Raw genomic sequence first — 18,782 nt, 5'->3', positions numbered from 1 at the left:
AAATTTTATTTCAATTTCAAAATATATATATAGTTTATACTATAAAAAAAGATTGCTGTGCGCCGCTAAAGTGTTCGGGTTTGACCCGAAGAAAAGGTGGCAACTCTAATCGGCACCCTCTGCAGTGCAGCAGACGCCTGCTGTCCCGCTTAATAGAGCCGACGTACAGCTATGTCGTTCCGCCCACCCGTGCCATTCTGCCGCAGTAAAACTGCGGCGGCTGGTCGGGAAGGTACGAATGGAGTAAGGTGCAAATGGCCCCCCTTAAGCCTTAGATTTTTTTATTTTTTTTTATAATTCAATTTTTGTATCACATTTTTTTACATTTAGGACAAACCATACAATACTGTACAAAAAGATATGTAAAAAAACAAAGAAAAAAATTAAAGAGTAGACTGTATAGATACACTTTTATCTTTGCTCTTCTACCTTAACCACATGCCGACCAGCCGCCGCAATTGTACTGCGGCAGAACGACACGGCTGGGCGAACCGACGTTATGTAACGTCGATTCGTCCTGTGGCCACTAGGGGGCGCTCACCCCCCCCCCCCCCCCCCTCCCGAGCCAATGCGAGTGCTCATCGGTCTCGATCACCGCCAGGCTCCCGCGTTCGCGTCTGAGACATGGAGAACCGGGAACTGTTCAGTTCCGGTTCTCTGAGGGGAGAACTGACAGATCGTCTGTTCGTACAGAGTATAAACAGATGATCGGTTATCTTCCCTACACAGTCCCCTCCCCCCTCCAGTTAGAACACAAACTAGGACACACTTAACCCCTTCCCTGCCAGTGACATTTTTACAGTAATCAATGCATTTTTAATCGCACTGATCGCTGTATTAATGCCAATGGTCCCAAAAATGTGTCAAAATTGTCTGATGTGTCCGCTATAATGTTGCAGTCACGATAAAAGTTGCAGATCACCGCCATTACTAGTAAAAGAAAAATTAATAATAAAAATGCTATAAATCTATCCCCTATTTTGTAAACGCTATAAGTTTTGCTCAAACCAATCAATATACGCTTATTGCGTATATATATATATTTTTTTTACCAAAAATATGTAGAAGAATACGTATCGGCCTAAACTGAGGAAAAAAATTGTTTCTTTTATATATTTTTGGGGGATATTTATTATAGCAAAAAGTAAAAAAATAATGCGTTTTTTTCAAAATTGTCGCTCTTTTTTTTGTTTATAGCGCAAAAAATAAAAACCGCAGAGGTGATCAAATACCACCAAAAGAAAGCTCTATTTGTGGAGGAAAAAGGACGTCAATTTTGTTTGGGTGCAACGTCGCATGACCGCGCAATTGTCAGTTAAAGCGACGCAGTGCCGAATCGCAAAAGTGCTCTGGTCAGGAAGGGGGGTAAAATCTTCCAGGGCTGAAGCGGTTAAATCACCTTTCTCAATTATATCGTTTATCGGATAAACCCTTCTATACAATATTTAGAACCCAGCATCCCCACCTCATCCAAAAAACAAAAAAAACAAACAAACAAAACTCAACCAACCTAAAACTCCCCAAGAAAAAAATAAATAAAATTAAAAAAAAAAAAAGGGAGGAGGAGAGGGGAGAAGGAAGGGGAGGAAGCGGAGGCAAAAGGGGGGCACAAGCCAAAAAAAAATTATTAAAAAAATGTGCATGGAACCTACCAACAATGACAGGGGAAGAAAAACAAACCAAAAAAAAAAAACATTTTAAAGCGGGATTCCATCCAGCGAAAAAATTTTTTTAAAGTCGGCAGCTACAAACACTGTAGCTGCTGATTTTAAATAAGTAGACTCACCTGTCCTGGGTGCCTGCGATGTCGGCCGCCCAAGGCCGATCCATCCCTCGGCTCTCGGGTCCCGGCACCGCCATCCTAAGTAAGGGAAACAGGCAGTGGAGCCTTGCGGCTTCACTGCCAGTTTCCCATTGCGCGCGCAGCGAGCGGCGCGCCGCTCTGTGAATGGCCCCCGTGGTTTTCTTGGAACACACACAGTTCCCAGAAGACAACGGGGGCCGCTCACCCGAGGAGCAGGACACGCCGCGGAATAGGAAGAGGCAGATTACGAAGACTGCCTAGCAACAAGGGTTTAGGTAAGTTTAAAATTTTTTTTTTTTTTCAAATGTTTTTTTTTTTTTTTTTTTTTTTTTTAGGATGCAATTTTTTTTTTTTAGGGTGGCCCCCCACTTTAAGACCCCTGTAAAAGAGAATGTAATCCCTTCCTAAGTTATGTGCAATCGTGTATCTGTTATAAGTGCATTACATACCAAAAATGTGCATGGAGCCTACCATCAATGACGGGGGAAGAAAAACAAAACAAGAAAAAAAAATAACATTTTAAGACCCCTGTAAAAGAGAACATAAGCCTTAGATTTAGTCTGTTTTTTTTTTTTTTTTATCAGTCCAGACCAGGCTGGGACTTTTAGTTCCCCATCATCAAGATAAACCAAGGTTGCTTGTAGGATAGAGGTACACAGCTGCTGGAAAACAATTCAAGGACACCTTGTTATCACAGGCACATTTTTCTCTCTCTCTCTCTCAACAAAGGGACTTGACATTACAATGTCATAATACCGAGCACTGACTGTTTCCACACCGCTCACCGCAATCGCTTTTACCAAGTGAAAAACACGTCAGAACCTCTACAAGGCTAAAACACAGGCAGACAATAGGAATGTGAAGACACTGGAAAATACTGGTTGTTCTGGGCCAAATATTCTTCCTGCCGCATCCACAAGCGCATCAACAATCTCTCGCTTTGCCTGCGATCAAAAAGGGGGGGGAGATAAAATGGGGGGGTTCCTTTACGGTTTTGTCTTCTTTTTTTATGGTCGCAGGTATGGTACCTGAAGTCGCACAGTGAACCGGCCCTTTCGGACGATCGCCGTCAATCCGTGAGCCGGCAGCCCTCCTTCACTTATTCCGAATGGACAGATGACAAAGTCGAGGACTTCATGGATTTTGACCCTATCCCGGACACCCCCGTTTTCGATTGTCTGATGGATATTAGGGGTGATTTGGACCTGGGCACGCTCAGCGTCAAACCTGTGGGCCTCCAGGAAAGGTGATATCTTTAATTTGAATTTTTGGATATGAGATGTATATATATATATATATATATTTATTTATTTATTTATTTTTGCAAGAGACAATCAACCTCAAACTGATAGTTTAGAGTTTTGCAGTAGAATATTTGAAAATAAAGTCAATCCTGCAATTACAATGTTCCAGTTAGGTGAGGGTTAGAATCCTTGGTGGGAAAAGCTAACCCTTATGCCGCGTACGCACGGGCGGACTTTTCGACCGGACTTTCGACGGTCTTTTGACGGACTTCCGACGGACCTTTCAACGAACGGACTTGCCTACACACGATCACACCAAAGTCTGACGGATTCGTACGTGATGAAGTACAACCGGACTAAAATAAGGAAGTTGATAGCCAGTAGCCAATAGCTGCCCTAGCGTCGGTTTTCGTCCGTCGGACTAGCACACAGACGAGCGGAACTGGGTCCGGCGGAGTTACTACGTAAAGATTTGAAGCATGTTCCAAATCTAAAGTCCGTCAGACTTTCGACAGAAAAAGTCCGCTGAAGGTCCGATGAAGCCCACACACGGTCGGATTGTCCGCCGGATTCAGACCAGTCCGGTCGAAAAGTCCGCTCGTGTGTACGCGGCATTAGGCTGCATTCACATCTGATTTCAAATCGCTGCAAAAAGCGATGCCATTGCACCCCAATTGCGCCTCAATTTTTCCGCGATTGTCACGTGGTAAAACGCGGCCTATCGCAATGCGCAAAAAAGAAGCTCATGTTTCTTTTTGAGCGACAAGCGTAGTGCGTTGTGATTGCAGCACAATTTACCACGAAACAATCGCGGCAAAATTGCGACGCTTGGGGTGTCTCCATAAGGGGTACCTGTAATCTGGCCAAAGATATCATAAGGAGGCAGTGGAAGGAGGCAGAGGAAGTGTTGAGGATTTCATTATTTCCAGTTTCAGAGCTGTCGATCTGTCAGAAACTATGAAATCAGGCTGAGACAGAAGTACAGTTATCACACTTGTTTAATCATAAAAGTAAAAAGAACAAAAAAGAACAAACATGTCAAAACCTAGCCAAAGTTCAGTAACTGGAACGGATAGTCAGCCAAGCCAGAAGTCAGGGATCAATGTAGTGGAACAGCAAGCAGGATCTGGAGCCAGAAAGGGATATCAGCAAAGCAAGTCTTGAACAGAATCGCAGGAGATAGTTTCTGTGATGTTGACCAAGGCGAAGGGAGAGATCCTCTGGACTGACGGCTGAAGTAGGCAGGACTGACGAACAGGATATCATCAACAGCTGAGTATCTGTGTAGAGAGATAGGAGCTGGCAATTAGCCGACAGCTGAGCGACCAGCTCAGAGAAGGAAGGGCTGAGCCCAGCCCTGACACAATCCCTGGCTGTTACAGCCAGGGAAACAGCTAACCAAGCACAATCTGTGCTTTGTTCGCTGCTTTTGAGCTCAGGTGAGACATTGATAACCAGTAAAGGCTTTTAAAGTGTCACCTATAGACAACTTTAGGTACCATAATGCCCATTTCACGGGCCTGTGAAATTTTAATTCTTTACATGTTTGGTATCTATTTACTCGATGCAACATCATCTTTTATATTTGACATTAAAAATTGGGTATTATTTTGTATTGCACTAAAATTTATTTTTAGTGTATTTTTTTTTTCCTAAAAATGTGCATTTGATAAATGGCTGTGCAAACATCGTATGATATACAAAAATTGCAACAGGCTCCATTTTATTCTCCAGAGCCTCTGCTTTCAGAAAATGTATAATGTTTGGGGTTCCAAGTAATTTTTCTAGCAAAAAATGCTGATTTTAACACGTGTGTGTGTGTGAAAGACTAAAAAAATTGCCCAGGGCACCAGGTAGACACCAGAAGGTTAAACTAAGGTTTGGATCTGAATGGATGAATGCAAATTTGGTGGTAGCTTCTTATTTTTTAAGAAAACTGTGAAATGACTGAAATGTTAGTATTAAAGTCAACACAATCCAAGAAATTACAATTTGGTTTTGATTAGAGACTAGCTGAGCCTCTTTTAGCCTAAAATTGTTGATATTGCATAATAGCAGTCCATATAGCAAATGTGTATGTTTGTGTTAGTAACTCGTGTACATAAATGTAATGTTTAAAGTATTTATAATAATATACAGTGCCTTGAAAAAGTATTCATACCCCTTGAAATTCTCCACATTTTGTCATGTTACAACCAAAAACGTAAATGTATTTTATTGGGATTTTATGGGATAGACCAACACAAAGTGGCACATAATTGTGAAGTGGAAGGAAAATTAAAAATGTTTTTCAAACTTGTGAAAAGTGTGGCGTGCATTTGTATTCAGCCCCCTTTACTCTGATACCCCTAACTAAAATCTAGTGGAACCAATTGCCTTCAGAAGTCACTAATTAGTAAATAGAGTCCACCTGTGTGTAATTTATTCTCAGTATAAATACAGCTGATCTGTGAAGCCCTCAGAGGTTTGTTAGAGAACCTTAGTGAACAAAGGGCATCATGAAGGCCAAGGAACACACCAGACAGGTCAGGGATAAAGTTGTGGAGAAGTATAAAGCAGGGTTAGGTTATAAAAAAAATATCCCAAGCTTTGAACATCTCATGGAGCTCTGTTCAATCCATCATCCGAAAATGGAAAGAGTATGGCACAACTGCAAACCTACCAAGACATGGCCGTCCACCTAAACTGACAGGCCGGGCAAGGAGAACATTCATCAGAGAAGAGCCAAGAGGTCCATGGTAACTCTGGAGGAGCTGCAGAGATCCACAGCTCAGGTGGGAGAATCTGTCCACAGGACAACTATTAGTCGTGTTCTCCACAAATCTGACCTTTATGGAAGAGTGGCAAGAAGAAAGCCATTGTTGAAAGAAAGTCATAAGAAGTCCCGTTTGCAGTTTGTGAGAAGCCATGTGGGAATTACACAGCAAACATGTGGAAGAAGGCAAAAATGTCCCTCTCTAGATGTGCAAAGCAGGTAGAGACATCCCAAAAAAGACTTGCAGCTGTAATTGCAGAGACAGGAGGTTCTACAAAGTATTGACTCAGGGGGGGCGCCATACAAATGTACCCCACACTTTTCAGATATTTATTTGTAAATAATTTGAAAACCATTTATCATTTTTCCTTCCATTTCACAATTATGTGCCACTTTGTGTTGGTCTATCACATAAAATCCCAATAAAATACATTTATGTTTTTTTGGTTGTAACATTCTTATTATTATTATTATTATTATTATTATACACGATTTATATAGCGCCAACAGTTTACGCAGCGCTTTACAATGTAGAGGTGGGACAGCACAATTACAGTACAGTTCAATTCAGAAGGGACAGGAGGGCCTGGCTCGTAGAGCTTACATTCTAAAATGAGGGGGTGGTGTTACAAAAGGTAATAGATGCGGGGAATGATTTGATGGGGGCGGCTCGGGGACAGTTGTTAGGTGGGTGTGGGATAGGCTTCCCTGAATAACTGAGTTTTCAGGGATCTCCTAAAGGTGGACAGGTTAGGGGCTGATCGTATATACCGGGGCAGGGAGTTCCAGAGGATGGGAGAGGCTCTGGAGAAGGCCTGAAGGTGAGCATGGGAGGAGGTAACAAGGGAGCTAGAGAGCAGGAGGTCCTGGGAGGAACGGAGGGGACGGTTTGGGCGATATCTGCAGATGAGGTTGGTGATGTAGCTGGGAGAGATGTTGTGGGTGACCTTGTATGTTGTGGTTAGCATTTTGAATTTTATACGGTGGGGTAGGGGAAGCCAGCCAGTCATGGGTCGGTTATTGAGGTGTATTAGTCTAGCAGCAGCATTCATAATAGACTGAAGGGGGGATAGCCTGCATAAGGGTAGACCATTAACGAGAGAGTTGCAGTAGTCAAGGTGGAAAATAATCAAGGAGTGAATAAGTTGCTTTGTGTTGTCGTTAGTCAGGAAGGGTCGAATTCTGCAGATGTTGCGGAGGTTAAGGCGGCAGGATTGAGCCAGTGATTGGATGTGGGGGCTGAAGGAGAGGTCAGAGTCAAGGATTACACCCAGCATCCTGGCATGTGTGGAGGGACCAATAGTTGTGGTTGTGCTGTTGATCTTAATAGTAAAGTCATGGGGGGGGCGGGGGGGGGGGGGCGGGTTAGGAGGAAATATAACAAGCTCAGTTTTAGAAAGATTGAGTTTGAGAAAGTGGGGTGACATCCATACCGATATGTTATTCAGTAAGTTTCAGATCCGTGAGGAGATCGAGGGGGTGAGTTGAGGAGTGGAGAAATAGATCTGGGTGTCATGGGCATAGAGGCGGTATTGGAAGCCATGGGAGGTTATCAACTGGCCCAGGGAAGAGGTATAGAGCGAGAATAGGAGGGGCCCAAGGATGGAGCCTTGGGGTACCCCAACAGAGAGAGGAAGAGGAGTGGAGGAGATGGAGTTGTAAATGACACTGAAAGTGCGCTGAGATAGGTAGGAGGAGAACCAGGATAAAGCAGAATCACAGAGGCCAAGGGAGTGTAGTTTGCTGAGGAGGAGCAGGTGGTCAACTGTGTCGAAGGCAGCAGAGAGGTCTAATGCCCCATACACACGGTCGGATTTTCCGATGGAAAATGTCCGATCGGAGCGTGTTGTCGGAAATTCCGACCGTGTGTGGGCTCCATTGGACATTTTCCATCGGATTTTCCGACACACAAAGTTGGAGAGCAGGAGATACAATTTTCCGACAACAAAATCCGTTGTCGGAAATTCCGATCGTGTGTACACAAATCCGACGGACAAAGTGCCACGCATTCTCAGAATAAATAAAGAGATGAAAGCTATTGGCCACTGCCCCGTTTATAGTCCCGACGTACGTGTTTTACGTCACCGCGTTTAGAACGATCGGATTTTCCGACAACTTTGTGCGACCGTGTGTAGACAAAACAAGTTTGAGCCAACATCCGTCGGAAAAAAATCCTAGGATTTTGTTGTCGGAATGTCCGAACAAAGTCCGACCGTGTGTACGCCCTATAAGAGTATGAGTATGGAGTAATGGCCATTGGTTTTAGCAGTTAGTAGGTCATTGGGGAGTTTTAGTAGGGCAGTTTCAGTGGAATGTTGCGGACGGAAGCTGGACTGTAGGGGGTCGAGAAGGTTGTTGTAGGTGAGGTAGCGACTCATTCGGTCATGGACAAGACGTTCGATGAGCTTGCCCCCTTCTTCTACCTCTTTTCCCAACCCTCCCCTTTACTCATTCTTCCCCTTCCCCTTTATCCACCCTCTCCTTCTTCTTCTCTCCATTGCCCCCCCTTCCCTCTCTTCTCTCTTTCCCTCTCCTCCCTTCACTGCTCTTCTCTCTACTTACCTTCCGTTCTCCTCCTCTCCCTGCATTTGCTCTGTTATTCTGTTCTCTGTCTTCTATATCCTCCCCCCCCCCCCCCATTCCTCCTTCTCCCCTCCTACCCTCCTTGGCTTTTCCCTCTTTTATTCTCTCACCTCCCATCCTGTTCCCCCTCCATTCATCCCCACTCCTCTTCTCTCCTTCCACCTCTCTTCTCCCCTTCCCATCATTTCTCCCCCCCCCCCCTTCTTTTGTCCCCTTCCTCCCTTATTCACCCCCCCCCCCACACACACACACACACACACACACATACTCTTTTCTATCCTTTCCTCTGCCTTCCGCTCTTCTATCTTCTCCCCTTCTGTCTGATTCCACCACCATTCATCCACCACTCCTCTGCTCTCGTTTCTACTCTTTTCTTCTATCATTTCTTCCCCCTTCTTCTTCCCCATTCCTCCTTTCTCCCCAACCTTCTCCCCACTCATTCCTCTCCCTTCTCCTTTAACTGCCACCCTCCTCTTCCTCTTTCCCCAGCACTCCCCCTTTCCTCATTTCTCTCCCCTCATCTGCTTGGAGGCAAATGGGAGCAGGGAGATGGGTCTTAAGTTATTCAAACAGGTGGGGTCCAGCGAGGGTTTTTTAAGTATGGGGATAACCAGTGCATGTTTGAGCGGGGAAGGAAAGGTGTCGGAAGAGAGGGAGAGGATGAAGATGTGGGTTAGGGAGTTTAGGATAGAGTGGGAAGGTGGTTGCAGTAATTGTGAGGGAACAGGGTCCAGGGGACAGGTGGTGAGGTGGGCCATGACAAAATGTGGAACATTTTGAAGGGGTATGAATACCTTTTCAAGGCACTGTATAATAATTGACTTAGGTTATTGGGTCTGTAATTCTATATGAGCTCTATATGTATTCGGCAGGCGTGGCTCCAACGTGTCCCTGACCTTAGACATGTGCACACCCGGATGCACAGAGCCCTATGGACATATCATGTCACCCAGGGAGCAGTCTACCCGGGAATATCTCCAAACTGCCAGCACCATCCTCACCCCTGACGAGCTGCACGAGAAAGCCCTGGACTCTTTTAACCTTCATAAGGAGTTCTTCGTAAGTCTATTAACAAAATATCAACAGCAATGCTTTTAGTGGTAATGGTAATTATAGCTACAGGTAAGTTCGTAATAAAGCTTACTCGTAAAATAAATATCTCCTAAACCTGCACCGTTTAGGCGATAAGCTAGTGAGCAGCAGCCGGTGAGGTCACCAGCACATGAAGGAACGGCATACTCGTGCTGTTCCTTCAGAGCTCTATGCCATGGCCATGACTCCTGCATGCATGCTCAGGAGTGACATCATCGCGACTCGGCTGGAGGGCTTCGTTTCAAGATAAGCCTTTCACAGTGTGCTAGTATGGGGTGCATACTAGCACATTATGCTCTTACCTTGCAGGGAGTGTTTTTTTCGAATTTGTCAACGTTTACTACCGCTTTGTGTTTTTCCACCCCAAAATTTTCCTTTGCACCTCTCCCTTCCTTCCTCTACTCTGCTCTCCTCCTCTCTTCATTTCTGCCCTCCTCTCCTTTCTCCTCTTCTTACTCTTACACTCTTCCCTTTCCTTTACTCTCCTTCTCATGCCCTACTTTCCTCTCCTACCTTCCATTCTTCTTCCCTGCCCTGCTCTTCTCTGCCCTCTACCCTATCCTAGATTCTGCCCTCTTCTATTGGCCTCACATTTCCTGCCTTTTCTTCCTACCTCCTCCACTCTTCAGTCTTCTTCTGCTCCTCTACCTTCCTCTTCTTTGTAATCCTCTACCCTCTTCACTGTTCTGCCCTCTTCACCTGTCCTCCCATTTCCACCACTCTTTTCCCCTCTTCCCCAGAGTGGGTGGTGATATGGGTTGGTGACAAATTCAAAACAAGCACCAACATCCCTGAATAGATAATAGATACAGAGAGATTTGTTTTTGCAGGATTTTTTGGGTTGCTAATATAATGAGAACAAATATTTCGTTAAAAGGATTTTTATCAAGACAAACAAGATAAAATAAATAGTTTGTTATTCTAAAACAGACATAAACATCAGTACAGCTTGTATGGAGATATGCCAGAGATATGGAAGTATAATGTGGGGTTATCTTATCGTATGAAAGGTAGCAGTTATGAAGTTATCCCGACATGTTTCGCCACCATGGGCTTCCTCAGGGGATATGTTAAATAACGCAGTATACGTCACTAGATATAGAACAAAATACATTCAGAACATAATATATACAAATCAATACAAATCATTTCTTAAAAAACTCAAAATATCCAAAAAATTACCCGTCACTGTCAACCTCACCACCACTCACCTAGTCTGAACTCCCAAGAGCTCCAAATGAATGCCAAGGACAGAGCGGCATACTCCAAGGGGCAGAGAATAACGGCCAAAGAAGGTCCAGTTGGACCGAACTACCCCCACCCTCCTCAGCCTTCCCCTCCTATCCTACCTTATTCTCTTTTACCTTACCTCCTCTAGCCTTCTTAACCCTCTCATCTATCTTCTCGTCTCCCATCCTTTTCCTGCTCCTCTCATCCCCACTCCTCTGCTGTCCTTCCACCTGTCTTCTCTCCGCCCTCATCATTTCTTCCACCTCTTTCCTCATTCCTATTTTCTTCCCACTCATTCCTCTCCCTTCCCCTTCAACTGCCCCCCTCTTCTACCTCTTTCCCCAACCCTCCCCTTTACTCATTCTTCCCCTTCCCCTTTATCCACCCTCTCCTTCTTCTTCTCTCCATGGCCCTCCCCTTCCCTCTCTTCTCTCTTTCCCTCTCCTCCCCTCTTCACTGCTCTTCTCTCTACTTACCTTCCATTCTCCTCCTCTCCCTGCATTTACTCCGTTACTCTGTTTTCTGTCTTCTATATCCCCCCCCCATTCCTTCTTCTCCTCTCCCACCCTCCTCGGCTTTTCCCTCTTTTATTCTCTCACCTCCCATCCTGTTCCCCCTCCATTCATCACCAATCCTGTTCGCTCCTTCCACCTCTCCTCTCCCCATCATTTATCCCCCCCCCTTCTTTTTCCCCCTTCCCCCCTCATTCACCCCCCCCCCCCCCCCAAACACACACACACACATACTCTTTTTCTATCCTTTCCTCTGCCTTCCACTTTTCTATCTTCTCCCCTTCTGTCTGATTCCACCACCATTCATCCCCACCTCTCTGCTCTCGTTTCTACTCTTTTCTTCTATCATTTCTTCCCCCTTCTTCTTCCTCATTCCTCCCCAACCTTCTCCCGACTCATTCCTCTCCTTTCTCCTTCAACTGCCCCCCTCCTCTTCCTCTTTCCCCAGCCCTCCCCCTTTCCTCATTTCTCTCCCCTCCTCTCTTCTCTCTTACCCTCTCACGTTCTTCTGGATCCCCCACATGTCTTCCATAACTCATTAAAATCACAGGACATCAGGGCTGTCTTCGAGTGTCACGATTTTTGTATCTTGAGATTTCGGAGCTTTATGTGTGAATATTAATTACCTTCTGCTGTGAAATGTGTCCAGATGACAGACAAGTTGATGGAAAAGAATAGATGAATAGATGCTTGCTGTACATCTACGAGCTTTTAGGCCGTGTTCCGTTTCAGATGTGTGAGACAATTCCACCATTGTATTTATCGGCGATTAATTTCTTATCAAAAAACCTGTTTTTCGATTTTAATCTCTAACATGTCTTCATTTTCCAGGAGATTCCCATGAACTTTGTTGACCCAAAGGAATACGAAATTCTCGGTTTGGTCCGAAAAAACAGATACAAAACCATACTCCCAAGTAAGTTCTAACCAGCCGAAGAATGGATTAAAAATTGTCAATTATTGCAACTGAAATTCATTTTAGTGCAAGATAACCAATTTTGTAGAGTTGAAAACTTTAAATTTCTCTCATTGCACTACTTAATTTTTTTTTTTACATGTTACTTTGCTAAGAATTACAAAAAATGCTAAAAAAATTCTTTAGCTAAAAAATTTACTTTTTTTTTTTTAATTGGAGGGTATGTTTTGTTTTTTTGAGGGGGGGTATTTAAGGTACTTTAACTTCTTTAGTTTATTTTGCTTTTTTGTTCTTTGCTTTTGTTTTGTTTTTTATTCATTTTTTGCATACTGTCACTTTAATTTATTTTACTTTTTTACTTTTTTTAACTTCTGTTTTTTTATTTTCTGTGAAATAACAAAATTTGGAAGCAAACGAAGGGCCATATTTGATCACAAGAACAGATCCAAGATAGTTAAAAGAAGCTTCAGAAGCACTTTAAAGCCCCATTGTACCTTTCTGCCTTCACTAAAATTTAGCAAAATTGAAAAAGTTTAACACTACTTACATTTTTTTTTATGTATTTTGCTAAAAATTACAAAACATTTTAAAAAAATTCTTTAGTTAAAAAATTTTCTTTTTTTTTTCTTTTTTTTAATTGTAGGGTATGGGGGGGGGGCTATATTTAAGGTACTTTAACTTGTTTAGTTAATTTCACTTTGTTTCTCTTTGCTTTTGTTTTGTTTTTTCTTTTTTTTTTTGTTTATTTTTTGCATACTGTCACAAAATTATTGAACTTTTTTTCACCTTCTGGTTTTTTATTTTTTGTGAAGTAACAAAATTAGGAAGCTAACGAAGGGTCATATTTTGGCACCAAAAAAAAGATCTAATATAGTTGAAAGAAGCTTCAGAAGCACTTTAAAGCCCCATTACACCTTTCTGCATTCACTAAAATGCATTTTACCAAAATAGTGATAATTTGCTGAAATCTCCTGATTTTCAGCACAATTGTGGGGAAATTAAAACTCATTTGATCGGCTTCTGTTGAGCAGGGTCTGCCAAACACTGATTAAAATTTGTCCAGTTCCTGTTGAACCAGCAGAATTTTGGCCAGCTTTGAATAGTCCCTTACATAAAGTAGAACTATAGGCAAATCTTTTTTTTTCATTTTGGATAGAGTAAGGGAGGGCTATAACCCCTGTCAGATTTTTTTTTTCACCATCTTTGTCCCATTATGGAGATTTCCCTTCATTTCCTGTCCCATAGCCAAACAGGAAGTGAGAGGAATTCCCTGAAAATTAAGGGAATTCCTTGGGGACCCCCCAGATCACCAGAACTAGTGTCCCCAGTGGATTAATTTTCTGGGGACAACCCAAAATTTGGGATTTTCTTTTACTTTCACTTTCAATGACAATGGTAAACAGGACAAATAGAGAGGGTGAATCTCCTTCACAAGGGGCACAGACAGCAATAAAACCGATAAGCGTTCTAATCCCTCTCCACTCCATCCAAAATGAAAAAAACTTTTTGCCTTTAGTTATACTTTAACCCTAATCAGCCCTAACTAACTCCTTCCTCCCCTTCTCCTCTTAGCTATTTTTCTCAACTTATTTTTTTATTTTTACTTCTGTTCATTACTATTTTTTTCTGTTTGAGATTTCATTTTTTTTATTTCCTTTTCTCCATTTTGTTTATTATTTTTTTCAGTGTCACATAAAAAGAAAATGTACAGAATTCAAGAAACAAAGGTTTTGTTTTTTCTTTCACCAGAAACATCATTTAGTGTGATTTAAAATTATAGAATAAAATGTATACTTTTCTTTAACAGAAAAACTAATAAAAAAAAACATTTATTAAACATGCATTTTTTACCACTTTTTTACATCTTTATATTACATAGAAAACATGCCTATAGAATACATAGAAAATAAAATAATTTTTGCAAGACAAGATTGCAGAAGAAAATCTAGCTCATCTCTCTAAAATACAATGTATGTATTACTTTGTTATGTAACGTAAAAGCAAATTTTTTACCGAATAAACAGGCCCATAGTAGAAATGTACAGATTGCTCCGGTCCATAGGGGGTGTACAGGTACGGGAGCTGACATCGGAGGTGGGGGACCAGAGCACACAAAGGGTTCCCCAGCAAACACAAGAGGACATACAGACTCCATTCTCCTAATGGAATTTGAAGCTAGCACCACAGTATTGCAATAGTACAGTGCAAAAAAAATACATCAAAGTGTTTTTGTTTTGTTCTTTGTACCTTTTTCAGATCCACAAACCAGAGTGTGCCTTATATCACCAGACCAAGAGGACGACCCTCTGAGTTCCTACATAAATGCCAATTACATTCGAGTGAGTACAGTCCGGATCTTTTTATTTTGAGCAGTAAATGTTTTCATTGATATAGTGCCTTGAAAAAGTATTCATACCCCTCCACATTTTGTCATGTTACAACCAACATAAATGCATTTTATTGGGATTTTATGTGATGGACCAACACAAAGTGGCACATAATTGTGAAGTGGAAGGAAAATGATAAATGGTTTTCAACATTTTTTTATTAATAAATATGTGAAAAGTGTGGCGTGCATTTGTATTCAGCTAAAACTAAAATCTAGTGGAACCAATTGCCTTCAGAAGTCACCTAATTAGTAAATAGAGTCCACCCGTGGATAATTTGATCTTAGTATAAATACAGCTGTTCTGTGAAGCCCTCAGAGGTTTGTTAGAGAACCTTAGTGAACAAACAGCATCAGGAAGGCCAAGGAACACACCAGACAGGTCAGGGATAAAGTTGGGGAGAAGTATAAAGCAGGGTTAGGTTATAAAAAAATCTCCCAAGCTTTGAACATCTCACGGAGCTCTGTTCAATCCATCATCCAAAAATTGAAAGAGTATGGCACAACTGCAAATCTACCAAGACATGGCCGTCCATCTAAACTGACAGACCGGACAAGGAGAACATTCATCAGAGAAGCAGCCAAGAGGCCCATGGTAACTCTGGAGGAGCTGCAGAGATCCACAGCTCAGGTGGGAGAATCTGTCCACAGGACAACTATTAGTCGTGCTCTCCACAAATCTGACCTTTATGGAAGAGAGGCAAGAAGAAAGACATTGTTGAAAGAAAGTCATAAAAAGTCCTGTTTGCAGTTTGCGAGAAGCCATGTGGGGGACACAGCAAACATGTGGAAGAAGGTGCTCTGGTCAGATGAGACCAAAATGTAACTTTGTGGCCTAAAAGCAAAACGCTATGTGTGGTGGAAAACTAATACTGTACATCACCCTGAAAACACCATCCCCACCGTGAAACATGGTGGTGGAAGCATCATGTTGTGGGGATGCTTTTCTTCAGCAGGGACAGGGAAGCTGGTCAGAGTTGATGGGAAGATGGATGGAGCCAAATACAGGGCAATCTTAGAAGAAAACCTGTTAGAGTCTGCAAAAGACTTGAGGCGGAGGTTCAATTTCCAGCAGGACAACGACCCTAAACATACAGCCAGAGCTACAATGGAATGGTTTAGATCAAAGCATATTCATGTGTTAGAATGGCCCAGTCAAAGTCCAGACCTAAATCCAATTGAGAATCTGTGGCAAGACATGAAAATTGCTGTTCACAGACGCTCTCAATCCGATCTGACAGAGCTTGAGATATTTTGCAAAGAATAATGGGCAAAAATGTCCCTCTCTAGATGTGCAAAGCTGGTAGAGACATCCCCAAAAAGACTTGCAGCTGTAATTGCAGAGAAAGGCGGTTCTACAAAGTATTGACTCAGGGGGGCGCCATACAAATGTACCCCACACATTTATTTGTAAAAAGTTTGAAAACCATTTATCATTTTCCTTCCACTTCACAATTATGTGACACTTTGTGTTGGTCTATCACATAAAATCCCAATAAAATACATTTAAATTTTTGGTTGTAACATGACAAAATGTGGAAAATGTCAAGGGGTATGAATACTTTTTCAAGGCACTGTATGTTCAGGAGCAAGTTAAACATAAATTCCAGGTCTCGTTTTTTATTTTTTTTTGCATAGTTACATTAGTCCTGCTTAATCCCTGTGAAAGCTGGAAATCACAGCATTAGCTACCATTACTACAGTGATTGATTGCCCCTAGCTTCCAGGTCCTGTGCTGAGTATATGCCCTGCTAGCTCAGCACAGGGCGCCATTCAGGGAACACTTCTCATTTTCTCAATGAGTGCAAATTTGTAGCCCCCTTGTCCTAAACAAGGGCTATAATGTCAATTTAGTTTTTTGGCTGGGTTGTAGTTTGCTCAGACTGATTGTCCAGTATTTTACCTGGTTTTTCCCTAAGCTTAAGTTGGCTTGTGATTTCTAACTGTTGCCAGTAGATGTTACTGGACTCACTGGTCATAATATGAGATTTCACAAACAAAACTAAGTTATTAATATTTTTTTTTCCTTCAGCCAATCCATATGGAGGGCTATGCTACTGGTGCATGCTGGGGGAGGATATAAACATTTGGGATAGGGTATGTGCTCTTTCTTATCCTCTGGGCTGAGGCCCAGGGAAGTGCTGCTGGATGGAGCTCTGCTGTTGGGGCCAATAGTCTGCTTTGGGGCCTAACATGTGCTGAAGTGGTTCTAAAGCTGTCCTGCCTGATCTGGAGGAAGCTGTGCCAAGGAGTAGACCCAGGGGAGGCCCCTTGCTGGAGAGAGCCAGGAAGAAGGCTGGTCTCCAAGAAGGGCCTGGTGACTCACTTGGTGGACACACTGAAATTCGGGAACCTGCTTCCAGTGTTGTCGGGTCAGTTTAAAGGTTCTGACACCATGAAGCTGGACATTGATCTGGAGAGTCTGTAAGTACTCTTCTACGGTATCTGGGACCCCTAACCCTCACCTTCTTAACCGTTCTGCTATAAAACCTTACAAAGACAAAAATGACTGGGCCCAATAATGAATATTCTTTCTCAGTCTCAACATTTTGTGAATGTTAGCCCGCTTCTGGCACCTGGAGGTGCTATCCTGCCTTTGGGGTGTCAGAGGGGTGCTACAAAAGCAGTATCTGATTGGACAAGGTAAAGGTTGGGACATCACTGTGTCCTTCCCCACCACCTCGTCCAATCCCAATTTTGACCAGCAGACTGGGGGAGGGGGAAGCAGCACAGGCCACACTGCTCATGTGTTTTAACAAGTTGCATACTGATAGCAGGAGAGTGCAGAGTAACAGAGAGATGAGCTCATCAATCTGCTGCTTCTCTTTTTACTGTCAAGTCCCTGGATGGTGGTGAGACAGGACCTGTAAGTGTTAGTTAACTGCAGCAGAAAAAAAAACAGGTCTCCTAGACTGCTGGAGCTGCACCAGGCTTTGCACTCTCCAGTTTTAGTAAATACCTCCCTACCCCAAATGTGTGTCCTTTTTATACAAAACTACAACTGGAGGCCTTGCAACAGAAGTTTTGCATTTGGGATACTAAACTCCTGTGTAGCCTGTGGGGATGTCCAGGACCTGTCTTTGCCATCTTGCAGAGTTGCCGGGATCACAGGACTGGCTGCACAGAGTTTTAAAGCTTTTGGCCGATAAGATGAATGGGAAGCTCTGCTGACTTCCATTATCCAATCACCTGCATTTTTTTTTTTTTTTATTGTTCTTGCCCATGATTGGGTTTTTTTTGCTAAGTGAAATTTCCTCACATTCACTATGCTCTGGGGGAAATTATCTTGCAAAGTACAATTTATTTTGCAAAGTGCAGCAGCCTATTGTCTTTTAGTAAACCAGCCTACCTTGAGCTCAGGGCAAAGCTGAGTAGCTGAAAAGCATCTCTTGTTCCACCTGCTGGTGACAAATGTTACTGCATTTTTCAGCTTTTTGCTTAGAGCCCATAGGCTCTTAGTCCTTGTGCTGCAAGCAGTCTTCCTGATGTTTTTGTTCTATGCCATAGGGTTACGACGCGGAGGAGAGAGTGTATATTGCCACTCAGGGACCCACAGTGAACACCGTCGGAGATTTCTGGAAGATGGTCTGGCAGGAACGTTCCCCCATTATCGTCATGATTACCAACATCGAGGAAGTCAATGAGGTGCCTCATTTTTTTCTGATTCTCATAATCCAGATTTTTCCAGCCTTTTTTCACTTTGTGAACCATGGGGGTGAGACATGAGTATCAAATTACGTATTCCTTTCTCAACCAGGGTTCCATAGACCCTTAGGGTTCCACCATAGGTTGCTAGGGGTTCCTTGAGCAGTAGAGGATTTATTTTCTGCCTGACGGTACTTGTATAGTTCTGGCACCAATGACACGTGGCACAGCCAAAAACATGGGAACAGTGGTTATCAATATAATGGACAGCTACACTGACCACCTATATAACAGCGGACATATCCAAGAGACTCTAGGACTTCAATACTTATTGATAGTAAAGGAAAAGAGGACAATCATTTAAAAAGCTCACTGGCTCTGGTTAGGTGGCTCATATGCAGCCATGGCCACCCTCCAATGGACTTTAAGTCACCAAAGTAACAGGGCATTGTTTCCAATTGTTACTAATGTAAGCAGGTCCTCCTCCCATTGACCACCAATATAAGGGGGACCCTTTTCCCATTGACCACCAATGTAAAGGGACAATATAATTTTCAAAGTCTCAGTAGTTTTTTTTTTTTTTGCCATTATTATTCATTTTAAAAAAAGTAAACC

General features: G+C 42.8%; 1 protein-coding gene across 3 annotated transcripts in view; it reads left to right on the top strand.

Annotated features, from left to right (window-relative positions):
• The window catches only part of PTPN5 (protein tyrosine phosphatase non-receptor type 5), a 74,080-nt gene that overhangs the window by 39,780 nt on the left and 15,518 nt on the right, over positions 1–18,782 (top strand). For all 3 annotated transcript variants that reach the window (XM_073604125.1, XM_073604123.1, XM_073604124.1), the window contains 5 exons: positions 2,824–3,050; positions 9,259–9,445; positions 12,052–12,136; positions 14,393–14,475; positions 18,030–18,167. In XM_073604125.1, coding sequence (XP_073460226.1) covers positions 2,824–3,050; positions 9,259–9,445; positions 12,052–12,136; positions 14,393–14,475; positions 18,030–18,167 — 720 coding nt within the window. The remainder of the gene's footprint in view (positions 1–2,823; positions 3,051–9,258; positions 9,446–12,051; positions 12,137–14,392; positions 14,476–18,029; positions 18,168–18,782) is intronic.

The sequence above is a fragment of the Aquarana catesbeiana genome, linkage group LG11 (assembly GCF_042186555.1).
Source record: "Aquarana catesbeiana isolate 2022-GZ linkage group LG11, ASM4218655v1, whole genome shotgun sequence".
Taxonomy (NCBI): Eukaryota; Metazoa; Chordata; class Amphibia; order Anura; family Ranidae; genus Aquarana; species Aquarana catesbeiana.
Note: the sequence above shows the minus strand (reverse complement) of the source record. Positions and strands in the feature narration are given on the sequence as shown.